At 42.0% G+C, this 21,995-nt stretch overlaps 1 protein-coding gene and 1 pseudogene across 3 annotated transcripts in view; both read right to left on the bottom strand.

Moving 5' to 3' along the window:
- The window catches only part of PLA2G12B (phospholipase A2 group XIIB), a 30,660-nt gene extending 17,517 nt beyond the window's left edge, over positions 1 to 13,143 (bottom strand). For 2 of the 3 annotated variants that reach the window (XM_078434363.2, XM_078434364.2), the window contains exons 1-2: positions 12,778 to 13,141; positions 553 to 641 (exon numbers count right to left, since the gene is read on the bottom strand). In XM_078434363.2, the coding sequence (XP_078290489.1) occupies positions 553 to 641; positions 12,778 to 12,988 (300 nt within the window). In that variant the 5' untranslated portion in view covers positions 12,989 to 13,141. Of the gene's footprint in view, positions 1 to 552; positions 642 to 12,777 lie in introns of all 3 variants that reach the window. The other variant, XM_078434365.2, reaches the window with a different exon arrangement.
- Positions 13,144 to 15,031: 1,888 nt separating this feature from the next.
- Positions 15,032 to 16,108, bottom strand: LOC132684599 (macrophage-capping protein pseudogene; annotated as a pseudogene).
- Between the last annotated feature and the right edge of the window lie 5,887 nt (positions 16,109 to 21,995).

Here is a 21,995-nt window from a genome sequence, read left to right as displayed (position 1 = left end):
GCTCCAGGCTCCGAGCCATCAGCCCAGAGCCTGACGCGGGGCTCGAACTCACAGACCGCGAGATCGTGACCTGGCTGAAGTCGGACGCTTAACCGACTGCGCCACCCAGGCGCCCCTGCAGTGGTGATTTTAAAGTTCACTACACGAGGTCTTATCTGAGGGACAAGTATCCTTGATAAGAGGATATTGGATACTTTCTTTGAAAATTATCTCCCTTACTCTGAATCCAATTTAAAATACTTAATTAGGGATGTCTGGGTGGCTCAGTCGGTTAAGCATCTGACTTTGGCTCTGGTCATGATCTCACAGTTCGTGAGTTTGAGCCCCACATCGGGCTCTGTGCTGACAGCTTGGAGCCTGGAGCCTGCTTCGGATTCTGTGTCTCCCTCTCTCTCTGCCCTTCCCCTGCTTGCACTCTGTCTCCTACTCTCTCTAAAAAATAAATAAACATTAAAACTATATTCCATAAATGATCACTCCCATCAGTGAGAACTCTCGGACTTGTCTTAGTTAAAACCAATCAACTAAGAAAATAATTGTGGCGGTACATACACTTTCTGGTACCTTAAGACCCAGGAAATAGGAGCTGCAGCCGTTGGGCTCCTGAGGCTTGTAGCCGGGTCTGGGCATTGGTGCCTTTCCTAGCAGGAGAAAGAGAGGAAAGAAGCAGGAAGAAATATTTAGAAATTAAACATTTGGGAACATTCATCAAATAAAAATTATTTTAAAGCATATTCAATTTTTCCTTTAAAAGTCATCATTTCTGGGGAGCCTGGGTGGCTCAGTTGGTTAAGCATCTGACTTTGGCTCAGGTCATGATCTCACAGTCTGTGAGTTGGAGCCCCGGGTCGGCTCTGTGCTGACAGCTTGGAGCCTGGAGCCTGTTTCAGATTCTGTGTCTCCGTCTCTCTGACCCTCCCCCACTAGCTTGCTTGCACTCTCTCTCTCTCTCTCAATAAACATCAAAAAAAAATTTTTTTTAAGTCATCATTTCTCACCAGATATTCACATCCAAATTTGGTGGCAATGATGGTGATGACGACGATAATGTCATAAAAGGATAATAATCTTCATGCCAGGTTGGCGTTTCTCTCCTAATCTTAAAGAATTTTATGAGCATTTATTTACTAACAATTCTAATGTTTCTTTTTTTTTTTTTTTTTAATTTTTTTTTCAACGTTTTTTATTTATTTTTGGGACAGAGAGAGACAGAGCATGAACGGGGGAGGGGCAGAGAGAGAGGGAGACACAGAATCGGAAACAGGCTCCAGGCTCCGAGCCATCAGCCCAGAGCCCGACGCAGGGCTCGAACTCACGGACCGCGAGATCGTGACCTGGCTGAAGTCGGACGCTTAACCGACTGCGCCACCCAGGAGCCCCTCTAATGTTTCTTAAGTGCATGACTTTGAAGGTAAGGTCCATGGAAAAATGGAACCAAAACTCAAGGTGTCTTACTCCATCCGTTGTAAGACCACACGCCATGCACAGAAAAAGCAGAACACTACCTGATCACACATTTAACAAATAAGAATTATAACAGTACCACAAAACTTTTTTCAGAATATCTTGAAGGAAATTTTGCAGGATTCCATAAATATAGGCAAAGCATTATTGATCAAAGAGCATAGAAATCATTACCATGCAGTATGTGAGACTTTGTATCATAGAACTAAGCAGAAACCATCTGGCAGGCTTTGAATTTCTTGGTTTCTCCTACATGACTTTTGAGTTATGTTATAATCTTTCAATTATTGAGAAAGAAATGTTGTCAATGTTAACGATGGTAGTCATCATTGGGAAAGAGAACCCTGAAGGCACCTGGGTGGGTGGCTAAGTAAGTTAAGCATCCTGACTCTTGATTTCGGCTTAGGTCATGATCTCACGGTGCCTTGAGATTGAGCCCTGCCTGAGGTTCTGCGCTGAGCATGGAGCCTACTTGAGATTCTCTCTGCTTCTCTCTCTCTCTCTCTCTCTCTCTCTCCCAAATAAAAAAAATAACAATTAATTTAAAAAGGAGAGAGAGAGAGCCCTGCAGGACAATTTGGCAGTGAGCATTTTCATCCTGTTATCCAGATAAGGAAAATGGGACTAAGGGGGCGTGTGACTTGCCTAAGTCATGTATTAAGTGGGGGAAGTAGGATATAAATCCAGATTTCCTGTTTTATGTCTCCAAAGCCCATGTTCTTCTATCACAACCCTTTGCCCCTTTTTAGGAGACGCAAGACAGAGCATAAGACTGAGGAAATAAGCTAAGAATTAATTCTCAGAGTGAGGCATATAGCATTTATTTTTTCTTTCTTTTCTTTTACCTTCTCCTACAAGGTATTTTATTTTTAATTATTTGGTATTATGAAGGAAAATCAGAGAAACAAACATCCATGAGCCCACTACACAAACATAATAAATGTTAACTTAGCCAAACTTACTATACATATTTTTTCTGTTTAATTGTTACAAGTACAGTTGAAGCTCCCTATGCACCCCCCTTTCTGTTTTAATTTTTAGATATTAAGTCTATGATTTAAGGACCTCCCTCCTTATTATTCTTTTTTTAACTTTTTAAAAAATGTTTATTTATATTTGAGAGAGAGAGAGACAATGTTGAGTGGGGGAGGGGCAGAGAGAGATGGAGACAGAATCTGAAGTAGGTTCCAGGCTCTGAGCTGTCAGTACAGAGTCCGGCGCAAGGCTCCCACTCATGAGCCGTGAGATCATGACCTGAGCCTAAGTCGGATGCTCAACCAACTGAGCCACCCAGGTGCCACTCCTTATTACTCTTAAAAATTGTTTTGACTACTCTTGGACCTATAGTTTTGCAATGAATTTTAGAGTCATTTTAGTAAATTCTACAAGTGATAGTGTAGGATTTTGATTGAAAGTACATTGACTTTATAGATTAACCTGGAGATAACTGAATTTCTTATAATATTCTGTCTTCCCAAACATGGGTATAGTACAGTTTTCTATTTAGTTGGATCTTCCTTTATGTCCTTCAATAGAGTATTCATTTTCACCATATATTTATTCTGTCTCCAACATATTGTATTATTCTGATGCTTAAACAAGATAGAATATATCATAACCCAGAATTAAAGATTATAGCGCTCATATGGTAAATCTACACTTCTCTGGAACCCACACTGCTTCTAACTTTCTGCTCTACCAGCCCTGGAATGCAACCCTGCCCCTCATGGTTCAAGATGGAGCTTCAGCCAACACATCCACATTACAAACAGCAGGATAAAAGAAGGAGTTAGAAGGGTCATAGCTCCTCTCTTTAATAAACACATTCCAAAATTAGACATCACTTCCTCTTACTTCCCTTTGGCCAGATCTTAATCAAACAGCAATATCTACTGGCAAAAATGGGCTAGGAATTGAAGTTTTTATTCAGTGTAGGCACCATGAGCCCAGCTTAAAATTGTAGGGAGGGGTTTATTACTACGGACAAAGGGGAAGACATTAGGATACAATAAGCAGTCTCTGCCACAGTCTGTTTGGTATTTGTTTCTGTGGTAAAATGAGTGTATGAGATCATCATTCAAGATGGCACCCAGCGATCCCAGTCTCTTGGTATTCATGCCCTTGTATATTGTCCCAGGCTTGGTCTATGCGACCTAGAAAACATGGCAGAAGTGGAGGTATGTTGCTTCCAAGATGGGATTATCTATTAGCCCTAGGCAATCACTAATCAACTTTCTATCTCTGTAAATTAGCTTATCCTGGACATTTCACATAAATGAAATCATACAATATGTGGCCTTTTGTTTCTGGCTTCTTAGCATAATGTTTTCAAGGTTCATCTATGTTGTAACGTGTGTCAGAATTTCATTCTTTTTTATTGCCAAGTAAATATGATAAACATTTAGATTTTTTCCACTTTTTGGCTAATATGAAAAATGCTGCCACAAACATTTTTGTGTGGACAATATGTTTTCATTTCCCCCATAGGAATGAAACTTCTGGGTCATATGCTAACTCTGTTTAACATTTTCAGGAACTAATAGACTATTTTCCAAAGTGGTGACACAATTTTACATTCCCTACAGCAATGTATAAAGGTACTAATTTCTCCACATCCTCTCCTCTACTTGTTATAATCTGTCTTTTTTATTACAGCCATTATAATGAGTGTGAAGTGGTATTTAATGGTCATTTTGATTTGCACTTTCCTAATAACTAATTATGTTGATCATCTTTTCCTGTACTTATTGGCCACTCACATATATATCTTCTTTGCAGATATTTTGTCCCATTTTGTGGTTTGTCTTTTCACTTTCTTTTTTTTTTTTTTTTTTTTTATTTATTTTTGGGACAGAGAGAGACAGAGCGTGAATGGGGGAGGGGCAGAGAGAGAGGGAGACACAGAATCGGAAGCAGGCTCCAGGCTCTGAGCCATCAGCCCAGAGCCCAACGCGGGGCTCGAACTCACGGACCCTGAGATCGTGACCTGAGCTGAAGTCGGACGCTTAACTGACTGAGTCACCCAGGAGCCCCTTGTCTTTTCACTTTCTTGATGGTATTTTTGAATAGCCAAAGTTTTTAATTTTGATGAAGTCTATTTTCTTTTTTTTAGGTGAAATTCACATTTCCATCTTAAAGTGCACAGTTCAGTGGTGTTCAGTACGTTCATAGTGTTGTGTAACCATTGTCTCTGTCTACTTCCAAAAACATTTCATCACCCTCCAAAGGAGACCAAATGTTCATTAAATAGTCATTTCCTATTCTCCCCTTTTCCCAATCCTTGGTAAGCACTAATCTACTTTTTTTAAAGATTTTTTTTAAGTAATCTCTATACCCCACATAGGGCTCAAACTCACAACGCCAAGATCAAGAGTTGCATGCTCCTCCAACTGAGCCAGCCAGGCGCCCCTCACTAATCTGCTTTCTGTCTCTAGAGATTTGCCTATTCTGGATATTTGAATAAATGGAACCATACACTATATAACCATACAATATATATGCCTTCTTTCACTTAACATAATGTTTGCATGGTTCATCTGTGTTGTAGCATGTATCAGTACTTCGTTTCACTTGATGGCTGAATAATATACCATTCTCTGAATATACCACAATTTGTTTATTCATCCATCCACTGATGGACATTTTGGTTGTTTTCATCTGTTGGCTATTGTGAAGAGTGCTGCTATGAACACTTGTGTGCAAAAATATTTGTTTGAATATCTGTTTTCAATTCTTTGGGGTACATATACCTACGTGGTGGAATTGCTGGGTCATATGGTAGTTCAATGTTGAACTTCTTGAGAAATTGTCAAACTGTGTTCCACAGCAGCTGTAGCATTTTGCCCTCCCAACACAAGGGTTACAATTGCACAAGGGCTCCAATTTCTCCACATCCTCACAGTTTCACTACACTGTATCTAGATGTGGATTGTATATCCTTATCTTGATTGGAAAAATCTGAAGACCTGGTTTCTTTCACCTCGGATAATTCACAGCCACCGTCTGAATATTTTCTTTTCTTCATACTCCCTACTTTCTTCTCCTGGGGTTCTTACTACTGAATGATGAATCTTCTTAATTCTGTCCTTCGTATATCTTAACCTCTCTTTTACATTTTCCATCTTTTTTCTCTCTGTGCTGAATTTTGTCGAGCTCATCAAATCTATTTTCCATTTCACTAATTCTCTCTAGGTTCACTAATCTGCTATTTAACCCATCTGCTGTTTTTTTTTTTTCTCTCTCAAGAACTATAATTTTCACTTCTTGGAATCCAATTTGATTCTTCTTTTAAATCTATGTATTCATTTTCACCGAGTTCTGTCTTTTTATTATGTTTTCTAGTCCTTGTTTTCTTTCTTTAATGATTTCAAATATTCTTTTATAATCTCCAGTCTTTGGGATACAAGTCATTTTTTTTAATGTCTGCTGTCTCTCCCTCCTGATTGATTATTTTTTCACATAGTGTATAATTTTTCAGTAAGACCTTATCTTCAGAAGGGCTTTTTTTTTTTTTTCCTGAAGGAATTTCTGTGCCCTGGGTCATGTACTACATATTGGTTCCTCAATTACCTTTGCTGTGGCTCTAGGAGCCTTAAGATCCTTGAGACACTAGTATTTATGTTAATTTCTCAGCTTGGGAAACTCACATCAGGCCAACTGTTTAAGTTCAAATGCCACATGTGTGAATAGAATATGTTTGGAGTAGTGATTTTTTGGTGGATGTTCTTTATTCCCCCTTTAAGTCTCAGCCCCAGGTGGATGGAAATCATCCCTGCTACTTTCTTGAAATATTGGCTAGATATTTTCTAACCCATTTTAAACAGACTGGGCAGCTCCTCGGGCTTTAAGCTTTATACAGACTGTTCAGTTACAGATTCCCAATTCTTACAAGTGAAAGTTACTCTTTCTCTCTTTGTATGAGTATTAAAACCCATTCCTCAGCCCCTAGAGTCTACATGTGATCTTAAAAACCCCAAGGGTTTTAGCTCAGCTCCTGCTCATTACTTTAGTATTAGTGTTCCGCTTCAATGGAACTTATGTTTCCATGTATTCCATTCTAGCTTGAGGGCGTATCTTTTCTAATGTTTTATTTTCACCTAACATTTTTTATTTATAATGGAGAAGTACTGTGCTTGTTGATGGAGTCTGCCAGCCCACCAGTAATCCCTGCATTACTTTTCAAAGTTCTTGAGAAATGTACCCTACCAATGATACCCTACTAACCTACTCTGTGTGTGTGTGTGTGTGTGTGTGTGTGTGTGTGTGTGTGCCAGAATTACTGGGAGTTGGGGAATGGGTAAAATGTATTAAGTAATGTTATTAATCAAAATACACATATGAAAATAATCATACTATGCCATAGATTAAATGTGAATTGTCTCTTGTAGGTAATATTATGGTGATTTTATTTTTTCTTTGGATTGTTCCTTTACAAATGTTCTACACATACTAGCTTTATAGAAGTCAGGAGGAACATTTTTAATGAAGAAACTAATGCATAATTTTTATGATGAAACTTACACCTTTAATAATTTTGTTGATAAAGAGCTTTTGCAGAAGACTGCGCAGTTTCCTGGGTTTCCCTCTACCTTTTTTGTACTTGATAACTCATAGAAGATAAAATTCTGATATCCCAGTTTGAAAGCTAATGGAACGCCAACTACAGACACTAGCCACCTGTCCTGCTGGTTATTTTTAATTTTTGTATTTATTTAATAGTTTCTGATAGCTGCAGGAATTCTATTTAGGAATGAAGCTTGAAGGAAAAGTTCTAAGAAAAAAGGCCATGGTTTGAATCTGGGCAGAAATAATTTACTATATCCTCAAATTATAGCTTGAGTAGTTTTGAGTTGAGCTTAGCAATGAGTCTTTACAGTTTGATGTTTTGAGTCTGGGCATCAATAATGGACTACGCCCACAGACTAATTTTATTTTCTGATTTTGGCTATTTATAGAATTGGGAGGCTGACAACTTGATCCTCTAATTCAGGGGTTGGCAAACGATGACCCAAGACCAACCCATTGCCTGTTTTTATATAACCTTCCAGCTGACAATTGTTTTTATATTTTTAAGTAATTGGTGGGAGGGAGTCAAAAGAAGGATATTATTTTGTGACGTGAAAATTATATGAAGTTCAAATTTTAGTGTCTGTAAAAAAGTTTAATTAGAACACAGAAACACTCATTTATTACATATTAGACATGGCTGCTTTCACAGAAAAAAATTAGCAAAAGGTTGTTATAATCATGATGTGAGTGTGGCTTTCTAAGCAAGGCAAACAATTCAGAAGCCATAAAGGAAAAGACTGACAGACTTGATCTTATGAAAATTAAAACCTTCCGAACAAACTGAGACACCATAAAACACGTCAGACACAAAAGACAAATGAGGGAGATTTAAGAGGAGGGTTAGACACAAAACCCAAGTTCTACCACAAGCATGCACACTGCCTCCTGGACCCAACCTTTCTTCCCTCTCAGTTTTGTCACTGAAAAGAACAATAAAAACTTCTGTGCTTTATTACCCAGATCAAGGGTTACATCTTCCCGGGAGGGTGTGTCCCTTCTCCCCACCCAGCTGGCTCCTGCAGGAGCTTTGCTCTGCTAGAGATCTACTAAGGAATCAGACTACTTTATTTGAAATGTATGTCCTTCCAGAAACACTCAAATACAGCATGAGTAACACACCAAGGGAACAAAGCAGAACTCTGACAATTTTACTGAAGCAATAAACTCTATTTCAGTTACTAAAACAGATTAAGTTACTGCAGGAGGGAGGATGACCAGCTTGTCCTGGTTTGCCTGGGACTGTCTCTGTGTTAGTACTGAAAGTCCATGTCCCAGGAATCCCCACCCCAACCCCGCCTCTCCCCTCAGCCACCAGCAGACCGGACAGTTGGTCACCCTAGCACAAGAACAATCTTTGCGTCTAAACCAGTAGCTGTTTCCTTTTTTCAAGCTATAGATCCCCTTAAGAATCTGATTAAGGATGTGAATCCTTTCCCTGGAAAAAGATACGAACTCACAGGTTCATAAAATTTTGCTCTAAGATTTTAAACAGATTAAAAGATATTTAGAGATACTTTTTTTCCTAGAACTAAACCCAAGAAGAAATTCATCATGAGGTCTTTTTTTTAATGTTTATTTATTTTTGACAGAGAGAGAGAATGAGATAGAGCACGATGGGGGGAGGGGCAGAGAGAGAGAGAGAGGGAGACACAGAATCCAAAGCAGGCTCCAGGCTCTGAGCTGTCAGCACAGAGCCTGACACAGGGCTGGAACTCACGAGCTGTGAGATCATGACCTAAGCCAAAGTCAGATGCTTAACTGACTGAGCCATCCAGGCACCTCTATCATGAGGTCTTTTTATCAAAGTATGAGTGTGGACCAGTATCTTTTTTTTTTAAGTTCTATTTATTTTGTGAGAGAGAAAGAGAGAGAGAGAGAATGCGCATGCACACGTGAGTGGGGGAGGGGCAGAGAGCGAGGGAGAGAGAGAGAATGCCAAGCAGGCTCTACACTGCCAGCAGAGAGCCCAACGCAGGGCTCCGTGTCAACGAACTGTGAGATCATGACCTGAGCCAAAATCATGACCTGAGCCCTTAACCAGCTGAGCCACCCAGGTGTCCTTGGACCAGTACTTTCAATCATAATTTACAAGACACACAAACTCTGCTGCAGAGACCCTCCTCCTTCATAAAAGCACAGAGCACTTAAATTATCATTTGATGATTTCTTCCAGAAGCTGAGAAGGTATTGTCCAGCCTGTGGGATTTGTGTGTGTGTGTGTGTTTATGTTGAAAGAGAACTGGAAGAATCTGAATGCGTATTTAACCTGTTTACCAGGCCATATTTCTCATAACATTTATAAAACTTGTTCGGTACCTGCCGTGCTCCATACCTAGCACTAATTCTTAATTCTTATAACAACCTTGCAAGGTAGGTGTTACTAACATTTATAAACACGAGTCAACAAGAGCACCTGGGTGGCTCAGTCAGTTGAGGGTCAACTTTGGCTCAGGTCAGGAAGCTCAGGTCATAATCTCACAGTTCGTGGATTCAAGCCCTGCATCAGGCTCTGTGCTGACAGGTCAGAGCCTAGAGCCTGCTTCAGATTCTGTGTCTCCCTCTCTCTCTGCCGCTCTGCAGCTCATGCTGTCTCTCTCTTTCAAAAGTAAATACACTTAAAAAAATTTTTTTTAATTAAAAAAAAAAACATGAGTCAACAAAGGTTGAGAGAGTTAGATAACTTGCCCAAGGTCACCAGCAATGGAATTCACACACACACACCCCCACTTCAAACCCATGATTTTTCCATTACTAGTATTTCTCAAAGCCTGGTTAGTTCAAGGGCCTCCCGTGCAGTTCCCGGGTCCTACCACAGACCTATTGAATCAGAATCTCTGGCAGCGGGGAGAGGAAATCTTGATCACATTAGTGCATACCCCTTATAGCAGCTGTGCTGCATCTGCTATTAATACCTGCTGAATCTCATTGTATTTACAGTCTGATCCTTAACAAGTACAGATTTTATGTGTTGACATGAAAACAAGCTGCTGTAGATCTAAGAAGTGGGGAAACCAATGCTGACACAATGTTGTAGGCTACCAGGCCACAAACACACCTTCATCTGTCAGAACAACCTACAGGCTGAAGTTCTCCATGAAAGACCTATTAAAATAGTGCTCCATACACTTGGTAATCACCTGGGAAACATTAAGAATAGTGATAATCTGGGCATGTCTGGGTGGCTCAGTCAGTTAAGCGTCTGACTTCTGCTCAGGTCATGATCTCACAGTTCCTGAGCTCCAGCCTAGCATCAGGCTCTGCGCTGCCAGTGCGGAGCCTGCTGGGGATTCTTTCTCTCCCTCTCTCTCTGGCCCTCCCCTGCTTGTGCTCGCTCTCTCTCTCATAATAAATAAACATTTAAAAAACACTTATAAAAAAAATTTTTTTTAAATACTGACATCTGGGTCCAGCCCATGGAGATTCTGATTGGGCACAGGAGTTTTTAAAGACCCCCAGGTGCTGGTAAGTACAGGGCCAAGATAGAGAACTATGGTTTTAAGTAGTGGTTAAGTACTTATCAAATAGAAAAAAAATTTTTTTGGTAGACTAATTGTTGCTAAATTATTTCCTCTGACAAAAGATTGTAACCTTTAAAATTGATTTTTTTTTCCCCTGGAAATGTGGTCCTGCACCAGGATCACCTGGGAACTTTTAAAAATGCAAATTCTGTGGCTCCACCCCTGACCTACCTACCTACCCAATCAGAAATGTGGTGGGGGGTGGGGAAAGATAGCAGTCTTTTTAAGCCCACTAGAGACTTCAAAGCAGAGGAGTTTGACAACCACTGCTTTGGGGATAGAGGCGTGGTGCACAAGAAGTGTACCACAAAGCAAACTGAAAAAGGACAGAGAGACCCAGTTAATTATTAGGTATTTTCTGTTCCAAAGATTGCTTGATTCATAATCAACCTGAGAAGATATTTTGTGCTGTTTGGCCATGGCCTCCAGGTTCTTGGCTCCACTAAGTTCCAAAGGTAATAAGGCTTAACCCCCTATTTTGTATGTTTTTCAGGCCCCTCCTTGCACAGGTTCTGTTTTCAGAGTGAGTGGAGTTATTTGCCTTCCAGCAATGTCTCTGTTGACTGTCCCATCCCCCACTAGTAGCTGCTGCCCCTGCCCAGGTAGAAGCTTGCAACCAAAATTTGCCGAAATCTTTTAATGCTGTTTTGCCAGAGAAGAAAGAAGAAGGTTTGACTCTTGTTTTCCTAAACAATCCCCGTGGTTATCTATTTGCTAAACCACAGACCCAAGTCTCCTATCGCCTCTAGGAAGGAAAATAGCACCTGTGTTGAAGAAATACCTGAAGTGAGTTAACCCCCTCCCTGCACCATTGATGCAAACTAGGGGAGCACAGTCCAGTGACAAGTCACCTCTGCCTTTGTCCAACCCATGTTGGCCGAAGATGGGGCCAGGAGCCCAGGTAGGCCCAGCGCAGATGGCTTTTTGCCCTAAGGGATCATCACATAGAAGATGCGACTCTTTTGTTCGCCATAACTGTATATGGTTCAAACTTTTATGCTGCAAGATTTTTGGTTCTGCCTCAAGGATTACCCATTGAGTCACTCATGGTTTGTAAGGAAGTGATGTCCCCTGCTCACAGGTAAAAAGGGAGTGAGTGAGACTGATTGGGTGAGTCCCGCAATTATGCAGCTTTTTTGTCTCTCTCTCTTTCTCTCTTTCTCAAAAGTGTTTGGAGAAAATATTTCTTAAATGTTTTCCTGCTAGGCTAGACTGACTCACCATTTCCATCTCCAATCCCATGATGAAATATTTGATAACGTAAACCATAAAACTAATGCTATATGAAACCATGCATGCTTTCGAAAACCACTCTCCTCCCCTTTTGAAGTTACTCCTGCCTCCCAGCAGCAAGGTCCAGGGCCCCCGCTTCCTGCTGCCCTTAAATTGACTCCTAGCGTGGAGAAGGAAGAACTGACACCAGGGACAATTCCTGGCAGCTGGAAGTGCACCCTGGCTCCCACGTACCCTCTTTACAACTCAGGCAGGGTAGTGCCCTACCCGTTCACAACGGTACATCTGACGCCAGGCCTGAGGGACAGTCTGAGACCTGCTCAGGGCCTGGTCCTTGGTGGGCAGAGACAGCTGACAGCAAGCCCTTCCTAACCCCTGAAGGCCTGCCATTGCTGACTGAGGCAGTCATACTCCGTAAGCTCTCTTAGGAGGGTCGGACACACTGATGCCCATCAGGGACTGACAGAGCTGGCAGGGAGGTGTGAACTACATTAGGAGGAAAGAAGAATCCATCTCCAAGCTTAGCACAGAGTGACTGAGGAAGCTGTTTCACCTCCCAGTAGAATTTTCTCTGAATGTTCAGCTCAAGTTTTCATCCCTAGGAACTCCTCACAAAGACCTCCTCATTTTCTCCCCGACCCCCACCCATACTTCTTGTTTCTAAGTAATGGCCTCACAACAAGCTCACTAAAATGAAGCCGTTTCCCTGGAGTAAGTTTGTTAGCAAAAATCCAGGAAACTCAGTGAAATGTGCATTTCAGATAAACAACCGATAATTTGTCAGTGTAAGTGTGTCCCAAATATTTCAAATATATTAACAAATTATTGGTTGTTTATTTGAAACGCACGTTTCACTGGGAATCCCGTATTTTTATTTGCTGAATCTGGCAAACCGACTTAGGAGGTGAATGGCAGGGAAAAGTGTGTGACAGACTGAGACCCTGCTCCCACTGTTCACAGGCCCACCAGGAAGAGAAACCGCGCATGCACTCACCGTATCGGCATCTGTACTGACAGACTCCATTTTTCCCTCCCAGCAGCTCCAGAAAGGAATCGAAGTAGCTGTTGACAGATTCAAAACTGCCCCTGATGTGCCGAAGGCCCCAGTCTGAATAGGACTCCTCTGCATCAGGGCTGGGGTCACTCCGAGCTGGGCCACCCCACAGGCTGAGCCACAAAATCAAGAAGCCAGTGGCCAGCTTCATCCTGAAGCCAGCTGGGTGCTGAGGTCTTTCCTCAAACCCCAGCCAGTGTCCCAGGAAATCCAGGTATGCAGCCTGCTGGCCAGATGTCAAGCAGGACTGGGAAGGGGGTTATCTGGAACACTCAATCTGTGTGTTCCCCAGAGGTGGACTTTAAACATAGCAATGGAGGTTGGGATGAGATCAGGGCAATTAGAAAGGGTAAAGGTTAGGCAGTGGGAGGGCCCGTCTGAGGGATGGCCAGTCAGAGAGAACACTTCAAAGTGGATTCCACAGCCCTGGAGGAGGGAGATGTTGGCCAACTTGTAGGAGGCACGAGCGGTGGAGCAATTGGAATTCTGCCCCCAACCAACTCGTTAACCTATTGATCAGTTACAAATTTGGGCCTTTAGGGCTAGCCTCTTGACACAAGCTCTTGTCCCAAGATCCCAGCACCACCCCTAAGCCAGTCATCTGTGCATGGTCTCTAGGGAGATTTAGGAGGATGTATTGAGAGCTCAGGAAACCCCCAGTGTCAGTGGGTTAACAATGGCACCCAGACCAATGGTCAGGATACTATCCGTGTGTTCTAAGTGTGTGTGAAGTGGGCTTTCAGATTTGGGACCCCGGCTTCTGCCTTAGTCTCTTCTTGGCTCTCGGACTCTGTCCTCCAACCCGGCAGAGTTCCTAAGTGCAGCCACACTGGTGCTGGGACATTTTTGCCTCTCTGCTTACAGCAGTGTTTTCATTTGCACTCAACAGTGTCTGATCTCTACAGATTGCCCAGAGATGGTGCTGAGGGAACTCCACTCTCCTTGTGTTGTTTTTACTCAAGCTGCTTAGAAACTAACTAAAGGTTTATCAGAAACAGAATTTGAAAGTTTAGGCTTTAAGACTGTTGACTAAGTCCAGAGTTTTGGCATCACTTTCAGTTCATACTTTGCTTTTAGCCACATGAAGAAATAAATTCCATGAGATCACTAGTCTCTATAAATGATATCTTTATGGACCAAATGAGTCATATAGGTTCTCTCTCAAAAGTCTGGCAAGCCCCATAGAAGATAATGAATTACATTTCTTCATTTTGGATAAGAAATCTTTTTGTCTAGAGACTCCGACTCCAGAAAGGGCAATGGTTAAAAAATATTTCATCATGGGGGCACCTGGGTGGCTCAGTCGGTTAAGCATCTGACTTGATCTCAGCTCAGGTCTTGATTTCAGGATTGTGAGTTCAAGTCCCGTAAGGGGCATGGAGCCTACTTAAAAAAAAAATCCTATGAACAACAATGCCACCAGTATCTTAAAGCATCTATATATTCCAAACCAGTGTATGTGTGTTTTACATCAATTCTGTGAAGTAAGGTGGATATCGTTCCTGTTTGAGAGGTGAGAAAACTGAGACACAAAGGTGAAAGGACTCAGAAATGGACAGGCTGTCACTGGTGAAGTGGGGATCAGGGCCTGGTGCATGATTTGTGGGGCCCAGTCACAATGAAAATGGGAACATCCATGGGGCACCCCAGCACTGAGGCAGCTGGAGAAGGAGAAAGTGGGCAGAGGGAGGGGAGACGCCCACCCTCATTCCCGGCTAAATTTGTTGAGGCACGTTTTGTGGCCTAATATGTGATCTATTCTGGAGAACATTCCATGTGTACTTGAAAAGAATGTGTATTCTGCTGTTTTTAGGAGGGAATGTTCTGAATATATCTGTTAAATCCATCTGGTCCAGTGTGTCATTCAAAGCCACTGTTTGCTTTTTGATTTTCTGTTTGGATGATCTGTCCATTGATGTAAGTGGAGTTTTAAGGTCCTCTACTATTATTGTATTACTATTGATTAGTTCCCTTATGTTGTTATTAACTGCATTATATATTTGGATGCTCCCATGTTGGACGCATAAATATTTACAATTGTTGTATATCTCCTTGTTGCATCGTCTCCTTTATTTTTGTTTCCAGGAAAGCACTAGTCTCATTTATTGAAACTTCATGGGGGCACCTCAGCACTAATCAGGCAGTTGGAGAAGGAGAAAGTAGGCAGGGGGCAGGGAGAGGCCCATCCTCATTTTCAGTCCTTGAATAATTGCTTGAAGATGGGGCTCTCATGACTCTGGGGAAAAATCTCCACCTGAGTGTTTGGGGCATACCATATGCAGGAGATGAAGCCCTTAGCCACGTGGAGCCTACATGCCACTCATTCTTGTTCGGTTTTTACCCCTTCCAGATGTAGAGCTTGCCACAAAGCATCACTGTCCAGCACAAAGCAGTCATCAGATAGCAGCAACTTGAGGGCAAAGGGACTGGAGTCAGTCACCTTAGTCAGGTTGATGTTCAGTGGCAACAGAGACCTTATACAGAGCCACAGCCTTGGCATTTGTCTGGTCAGCCATGAGGTCTTCCTCGGGATTGCCCTCCTTCAGATGAGGCATGGGGCCCAGGACCTGGATCATCTCTACGGGCTCTTCCCCATCAGTGACAATCTCCACTTGGGCCTTGCCCTGTCGCTCACTGTCCCAGATGGCCATGTCCAGGTACCGCACCTTGCAGTGCTCCAGGATGTCGAACTTGCCACCACACCAGGCAAAGATATTCTGGCCCAGGTCCAGGATGGGGCAGTCCCCAGTGTTGAAGCTGTCTCAGCTCAGTGCCCTTTCAGTGGCATGGATGTTCTTCTTCCTCTTGATCTGGTAGAGTTTCTTGGTGGCAGCTAGAGTGGCCCCTGGGGAGGTCTTGTGAAATGCTGACTCTACTCCACCTTCCTGGTACTTGAGGCCACATGAGAAGTAGCTCATGAAGAGGTCAAACTCACTGCCTTGCACCTCTCGGTGCTGCACCAGCCTCTCGCCAGGCAGGGTGTTGAGGTGCACGACCAGCACAGCACAGGCCCCCTGTTCATCCCAGGATGGCTGCTGTCCTATCCATAGGTGCAAGTGGGAGAGCTCCTCTGGACCATTGTGCAGCACTAGGTAGGAGTCCCTCCAGAGGGAAGATGCCCTGGTTCTCATGTGCTACTCACTGGCTTCAGCTTCTCCACCCACCATACATGCAGGCAGGGATCCTGCACCCAGGCTGGGAATGGAGAACCAGTCTGGGGGAGGAATGTGTACATGCTGTTTCCAGTTCTGCCACCACCTTGCTCGGTAGCTCCAGCAGCCCCCTTTATTATTATGTATAGTGCTTCTTTGTTTCTTCCTGCAGACTTTGTTCTAAATTCTATTTCGTCCAACAGAATATTGCTATTCCAGCTTTCTTCTGACATCCGTTTGCGTGATTAATGTTTCTCCATCCCCTCATTTCAATCTGCATGTGTCTTTAGGTCTGAAATGAGTCTCTTGTAGGCAGCCTATAGATGGGTCTTATTTTTTTTATTTTTTTAAATGTTCTATTTATTTTTGAGAGAGAGCAAGTTGGGGAGGGGCAGAGAGAGAGGAGGACGGAGGATCCGAAGTGGGCTCTGCACCGACAGCAGTGAGCCTGATGTGGGGCTCAAACTCACAAACCCTGAGATCTTGACCTGAGCCGAAGTCAGACGCTCAACCAACTGAACCACCCAGGCGCCTAGGGTCTTGTTTTTTTAATCCACTCTGTTACCCTTTCTTTTGATTGGAGCATTTAGTCCATTTACATTATTGATAGATGCATATTTATTGCTATTTTGTTACTTGTTTTGTGGTTGTTTTTGTAGTCGGCCTCTTATCCTTTCTTCTCTTTCTCTCTTTCATGGTTTGCTGGTTTTCTTTAGTGATAAACTTAGATTCCTTGCTCTTTATTTTTTGTGTATCTATTACTGTTTTGATTTATGGCTACCATTCAGTTGATATGTAACATCTTATGCGTGTAGCAATATATATTAAGCTGATGGTCCTTAATCTTGAACTCATTCTTTACTCCTCTCCCCTCCATATTTCGGATATTTGGTATCATATTTTACATCCTTTTGTCTTCTCTTGCCTGATTTTACAGATAAACTTATTTTTTTTTTCTTTTTTTGCTTTTGTGCTTCCTATTTTTCTTAATCTGACTTACGGCTTTTGTTTTCCACTCAGTCTCCCTTAACATTTCTTAGCGGGCTGCTTTAGTGGTAATGAATTCTTTCTACCCTTGTTTATCTGGAAACTTTATTTCTCCTTCTATTCTGAATGACAGCCTTGCTGAATTGAATATTCTTGGCTGCAGATCTCTTCCGTATAGCACTTGGAATATATCCTGCCACTCCCTTCTGGCCTGCAAAGTTGCTGCTGAAAAACCAGCTTATAGCCTTATGGGGTTTCCTTGGTATGTACCTGTCTTCTTTTCTCTTGCAACCTTTAAATTCTTTATCACTATTTTTTCCCATTCTAATTACTGTGTGTCTTAGTTGGACCTCCTTGGGTTGACTTTTGCTAGGGAATCTCTGTGCCTCTTGAATCTGGATCTGTTTTCCTCCCCAGATTTGGGGAGTTTTTAGCTATTATTTCTTCAAGTGAATTTTCTGCCCCCTTTCTCTCTCCTCTCCTGGGATCCCTATAATAGGAATGTTATTGCTTTTGATGGTATCACTGAGTTCTCTAAATCTATTCTCATTAAGCAGTATTTATACATCTCTCACCTGTTCAGCTTGATTGATTTTCATTACTCTATCCTCTAGGTCACTGATACATTCCTCTGCTTCCCATAGCTTACTATTGATTGCATCTGTTGTATTTTTAATTTCACTTATTGAGTTCTTCATCTCTGATATGTTGTCTCTTTGTCAAGGGTCTCACTGATGTCTTCTACCCTTTTCTGAAGTCCACTGAGTGTCTTTATGAGCTGTCAGCACAAAGCCTGGAGCCTGCTTCAGATTCTGTCTCCCTCTTTCTCTGCCCCATCCCCGCTTGTGCTCTGTCTCCTCTCTCTGTGTCTCTCTGTCTCTCAGTCTCTCAAAAATAAACATTAAAAAAATTAAATTCTTCATCAGGTATATGACTTATTTCTGTTCTCTTAGATCTCCTGCTGTGATTTTGTCCTGTTCTTTCATTTGGGACATATTATTCCTCTCCCTTGTCTACCTTGCTGTGTCTGTTTCCATGTGTTAGGAAAAGTCAGCTACATCTTCTGCTCTTGAGAGTAGTGGCTTTATGAAGAAGAGGTCCTGTAGTGCCCTTCACTGCAGTGTCCCTGTTTATCAGAAACTTGCCACTTCAGGGGAGTCTCCTACATGTGTTGCTTGAGTCCTACTATTTTGTCTGAGTCGCTTTTCCTTTCAGTACAGACATCTGCACTGACTCTTCGCCTGTTGTTGTCTGTGCTTGATCTCTGGTGTTACTGAAACCCAGACAGCCCGGGTCTCAGGGGACATGACCACAGGAAGGCACCAGAACAGGCTGGCAGTGTTAGCATAATTGGTGATGAGTCACTAGTTCTTGGCTGGATCCCCCAAAGTGCAATGGCTGAGGGCATGGCACACAGTGGCATTAACAAAATTTGCATTTAGCCCAGGGCAGAGGCCAGCAGGCTTGGAGAACTTGTGGGCAGGTTCCCTGCTACCAGGTTAGGTAGCAAGTGTCTGTGCAGCACTGCCTCCTGCAGGTGGCTCTGTGTTTACACTGGGGACTGGGGGGGAGGAAGATGGCTCCTGCCAGATCCTTTGGTCCAGAAGTCCCCCAACACACTCCAAAATTCATATAAACAGATCTTTTCCCCATTTACCCCAGACCTTATGCAAAGTGTTGCCTCCCCATGGGCTGTTGTCTCTTATGGGTGAGGACTCAGCTATCACTCATCCTCCTGGCTTGCCCAGTGCTGAACCAGCTGACTTTTAAAGCTCCAGGCCCCAAGTCCCACTGGTTACATACAAACTCATAGAATTCAGCCCCTCTGATTTTCAAGGACAGCTGTTATGGGGATTTGTCTTTCCCATATGGGCTCTCTGGTGCTTTCTCCATTCTGTGCCAGCAGCTCCCTCCCTCCTGGGGGCAGGTCCTGACCACCATTTCTGCCCTTCCTAACCTCTCAGATGGAGCTTCTCTACTTTTAGTTATGGAGTTTGTGCTGCCCATCTTCCGATTATTCTCAGCTTATTTACTCAGCTGTGAGTGATCCCTAGCTGTAAACGTGGGATGGGATGAGCTTAGGGTCCTTCTACATGGTCATCTTGGCCTTAGGAGACTTGGTTACTGGAAGATTATTGTGATCCTTTAGTGTTGTCATGTTTCTTTGATTTTTCATGTTCTTTCAAGTCTTGTGTTGCTGTCTTCACATTTGAAGTAGGGGTCATCTCCAGTTTTTAATAACTGCCTTTAGGAAAGAAATAACTTCTGTCATCCTTGCTAAGGATTCTAAGACTTTCTCAGATCTTCTATGCTCAATGCTTTTTGCTTTCTCTTTTGGCTGAATTATTAAATCTGAATGTCTTCTCTCAATCCTGTAATGCACCAGATCACATTCTGACAGCCTTCCTTTTGCTTCACTGAGGGCAGGCTTAAACCTCAAGTTTGTGGCATCTCCAGATGGCCTCCAGATCCAAGCCAAATGTCTGTGCATACCCACTAGCTATCTGCCAAAGCTCACCCCAGTACCATCAGGAGTGCACACTGGGAGTCAGCCACAGGATTTGGGGATGCATGGGTGAGCCATATCGGGTGCTAACCATGCCCATGTGCCACCTAGGGGGAATCCACATGCAAGCCATCCCAGTGACTTCTGCAAGCAGCCTCTGACACAGGAACTGTGTGTCACTAATGCCATCTAAGAGTGCTATCTGCCACTCTCCCAGCTTCTTCTAGCCCCTCAGTGATACAGCTCATGACTCAGTAGTTCTGATGGATTGAAAGAGAAATAGCCTTCATTGGCAGCATCCTGTATGACTGTGGAAGCTGCTTTGCCAGTTTTTAATTGCAGTTACTTTTATTGTTGAGTTTTAAGAATTTGCTCTATATCCTGGATATTAATCTTCTGTAGATACATGATTTGCAAATATTTTCTCCTCTTCTGTGGATTGCCATTCACTCTCTTGATAGTTTTAAATTTTGCACAAAAGTTTTGAATTTGGATGAAGTCCAATTGATCTATTTCTTTTATTGCCTGTGCTTCTGATGTCATATCCAAGAAAACATCACCAAATCCAGTATCATGAAGATAATGCTCTGTTTTCCTCCAGATTTTTACAGTTTCAGCTGTAAAGATCCACTTTACCCTAATTTTTATATGTGGTGTATGATAACAATTTCATTCATTGGCATGTTGATACCCAGTTTTCCCAGCACCATTTGTTGAAAAAAGCATTGCTTGTACCATTGAATGGTTTTAGCACCCTTGTCAAAATCACTTGACCATGTCTGTGGGAATTCATTGTGGGCTCTTTATTCCAGTCTATTGGTCTATATGTCTATCCTTAAGCCCATATCACAGTTTTGATTACCTTAGCTTTGTGGTAAGCTTTGAAATCAAGAAGTATGAGGCCTTTAACTTTGTTTTTTATAAAAACAGTTTTGGCTACTTGGGGCCCCTTACTCCATATGAATTCTAGGATTGGTTTTTCTATTTCTGCAAGAAACAAAATGCTGGTATTTTAATAGAAATTGCATTGAATCTATAGATTACTTTGTGTATTATCATCTCAACAATATTAAGTCTTCCAGGCCATCAATAATGGATGACTTTCCATTTATTTTTGTCTTTAACTTCTTTCATCAATGTTTAATAAAGTTTCAACTTACAAATCTTGAACCTCCTTGGGTAAATCTGTCCCTAAGTATTTTATTCTTTTTGATGCTAGCGTAAATGGAATAATTTTATTTTTCTTTTCAGATTGTCTGTTATAGTATAGAAATGCAACTTTTTTTAAAAGTATTGATTTTATATTTTGCAACTTTGCTGGATCCATTTATTCGTTCTAGAGGGAGATTTTTGTGGACTACTTAGAGTTTTCTACATAGAAGTTCATCTCATCTGTGAACTGAAATAATTTAATTCTTCCATTAGACTTAGATGTCTGTTACTGTTCTTGCCTAACTGCTCTGACTAGGACTTCCAGTACTATGGTGAATAGAAGTGGTGAAAGTGGGCATCCTTGGCTTGATCTTAGGAAAAATGTTTTTAGACTATCACCACTGAGGATATTAACTGTTCAGTTTTCATAGATGGTCTTTACCATGTTAAGAAAGTTTCCTTTTACCCCTAGTTTGTTGAAGTGTTTTTTTTATCAGGGTGTTAAAATGTGTATTCTACATCAGTTGAAATTATTTGAGTTTTTCCTCCATTCTATTACTGTGGTGTGTTACATTTCATATATTGTACCATTTTTGTATTCCAAAAATAAATCCCACTTAAAAAGGTCAACAAAATTGACAAATATTTAGCTACAATGACTAAGACAAGAAGAGGATTTAAAAAAATTTTTTATATATTTTTTTATTTTAAGAGAGAGCAGCAGCAAGCAGGGTAGGGGCAGAAAGAGAAGGGGAGAGAGAATCCCATGCAGGCTCCGTGCTGTCAGTGTAGAGCCTGATCTGGGGCTTGATCTCATGAACCATGAGATCATGACCTGGGCCAAAATCAGAAGTCAGACACTCCACTGACTGAGCCACCCAGGTGCCCTAAAGATTTAAATTATTAAATAAGAAACGCAACAGGGCACATTACTACCAACTTCATGGAAATAAAAAGGGTTATAAGAGTACTATGGAAAATTGTACCCCAATAATCGGATAACCTAGGTGAAAGGGACATATCCTAAAAACATGCAAACTAAAAGGACTGAAGGGGCACCTGAATGGCTCAGTCAGTTAAGCATCTGACTCGTAAGTTTGGCTCAGGTCATGATCTCATGGTTTGTGAGTTCAAGCCCTGTGTCAGGCTCTGCACTAATAAGGCAAAGCCTGTTTGGGACTCTCTCTCTCTATCCCTCCCCCAGCCTGTGAGCATGCACACACATGCGTGCACACACACACACACACACACACACTTTCTCTCTCTCTCTCTCTCAAAATAAATAAACTTAAAAAAAATTTTTTAAAAGGACTGAATAAAGAAATGTAAAATCTGAATAGAACTTATGACTAGTTTGGGAT

This window comes from Panthera onca, chromosome D2 (assembly GCF_046562875.1).
Source record: "Panthera onca isolate mPanOnc1 chromosome D2, mPanOnc1 haplotype 2, whole genome shotgun sequence".
NCBI lineage: Eukaryota > Metazoa > Chordata > Mammalia > Carnivora > Felidae > Panthera > Panthera onca.
The sequence above is the reverse complement of the archived record's forward strand: the minus strand, read 5'-3'. Positions and strand labels throughout refer to the sequence as shown.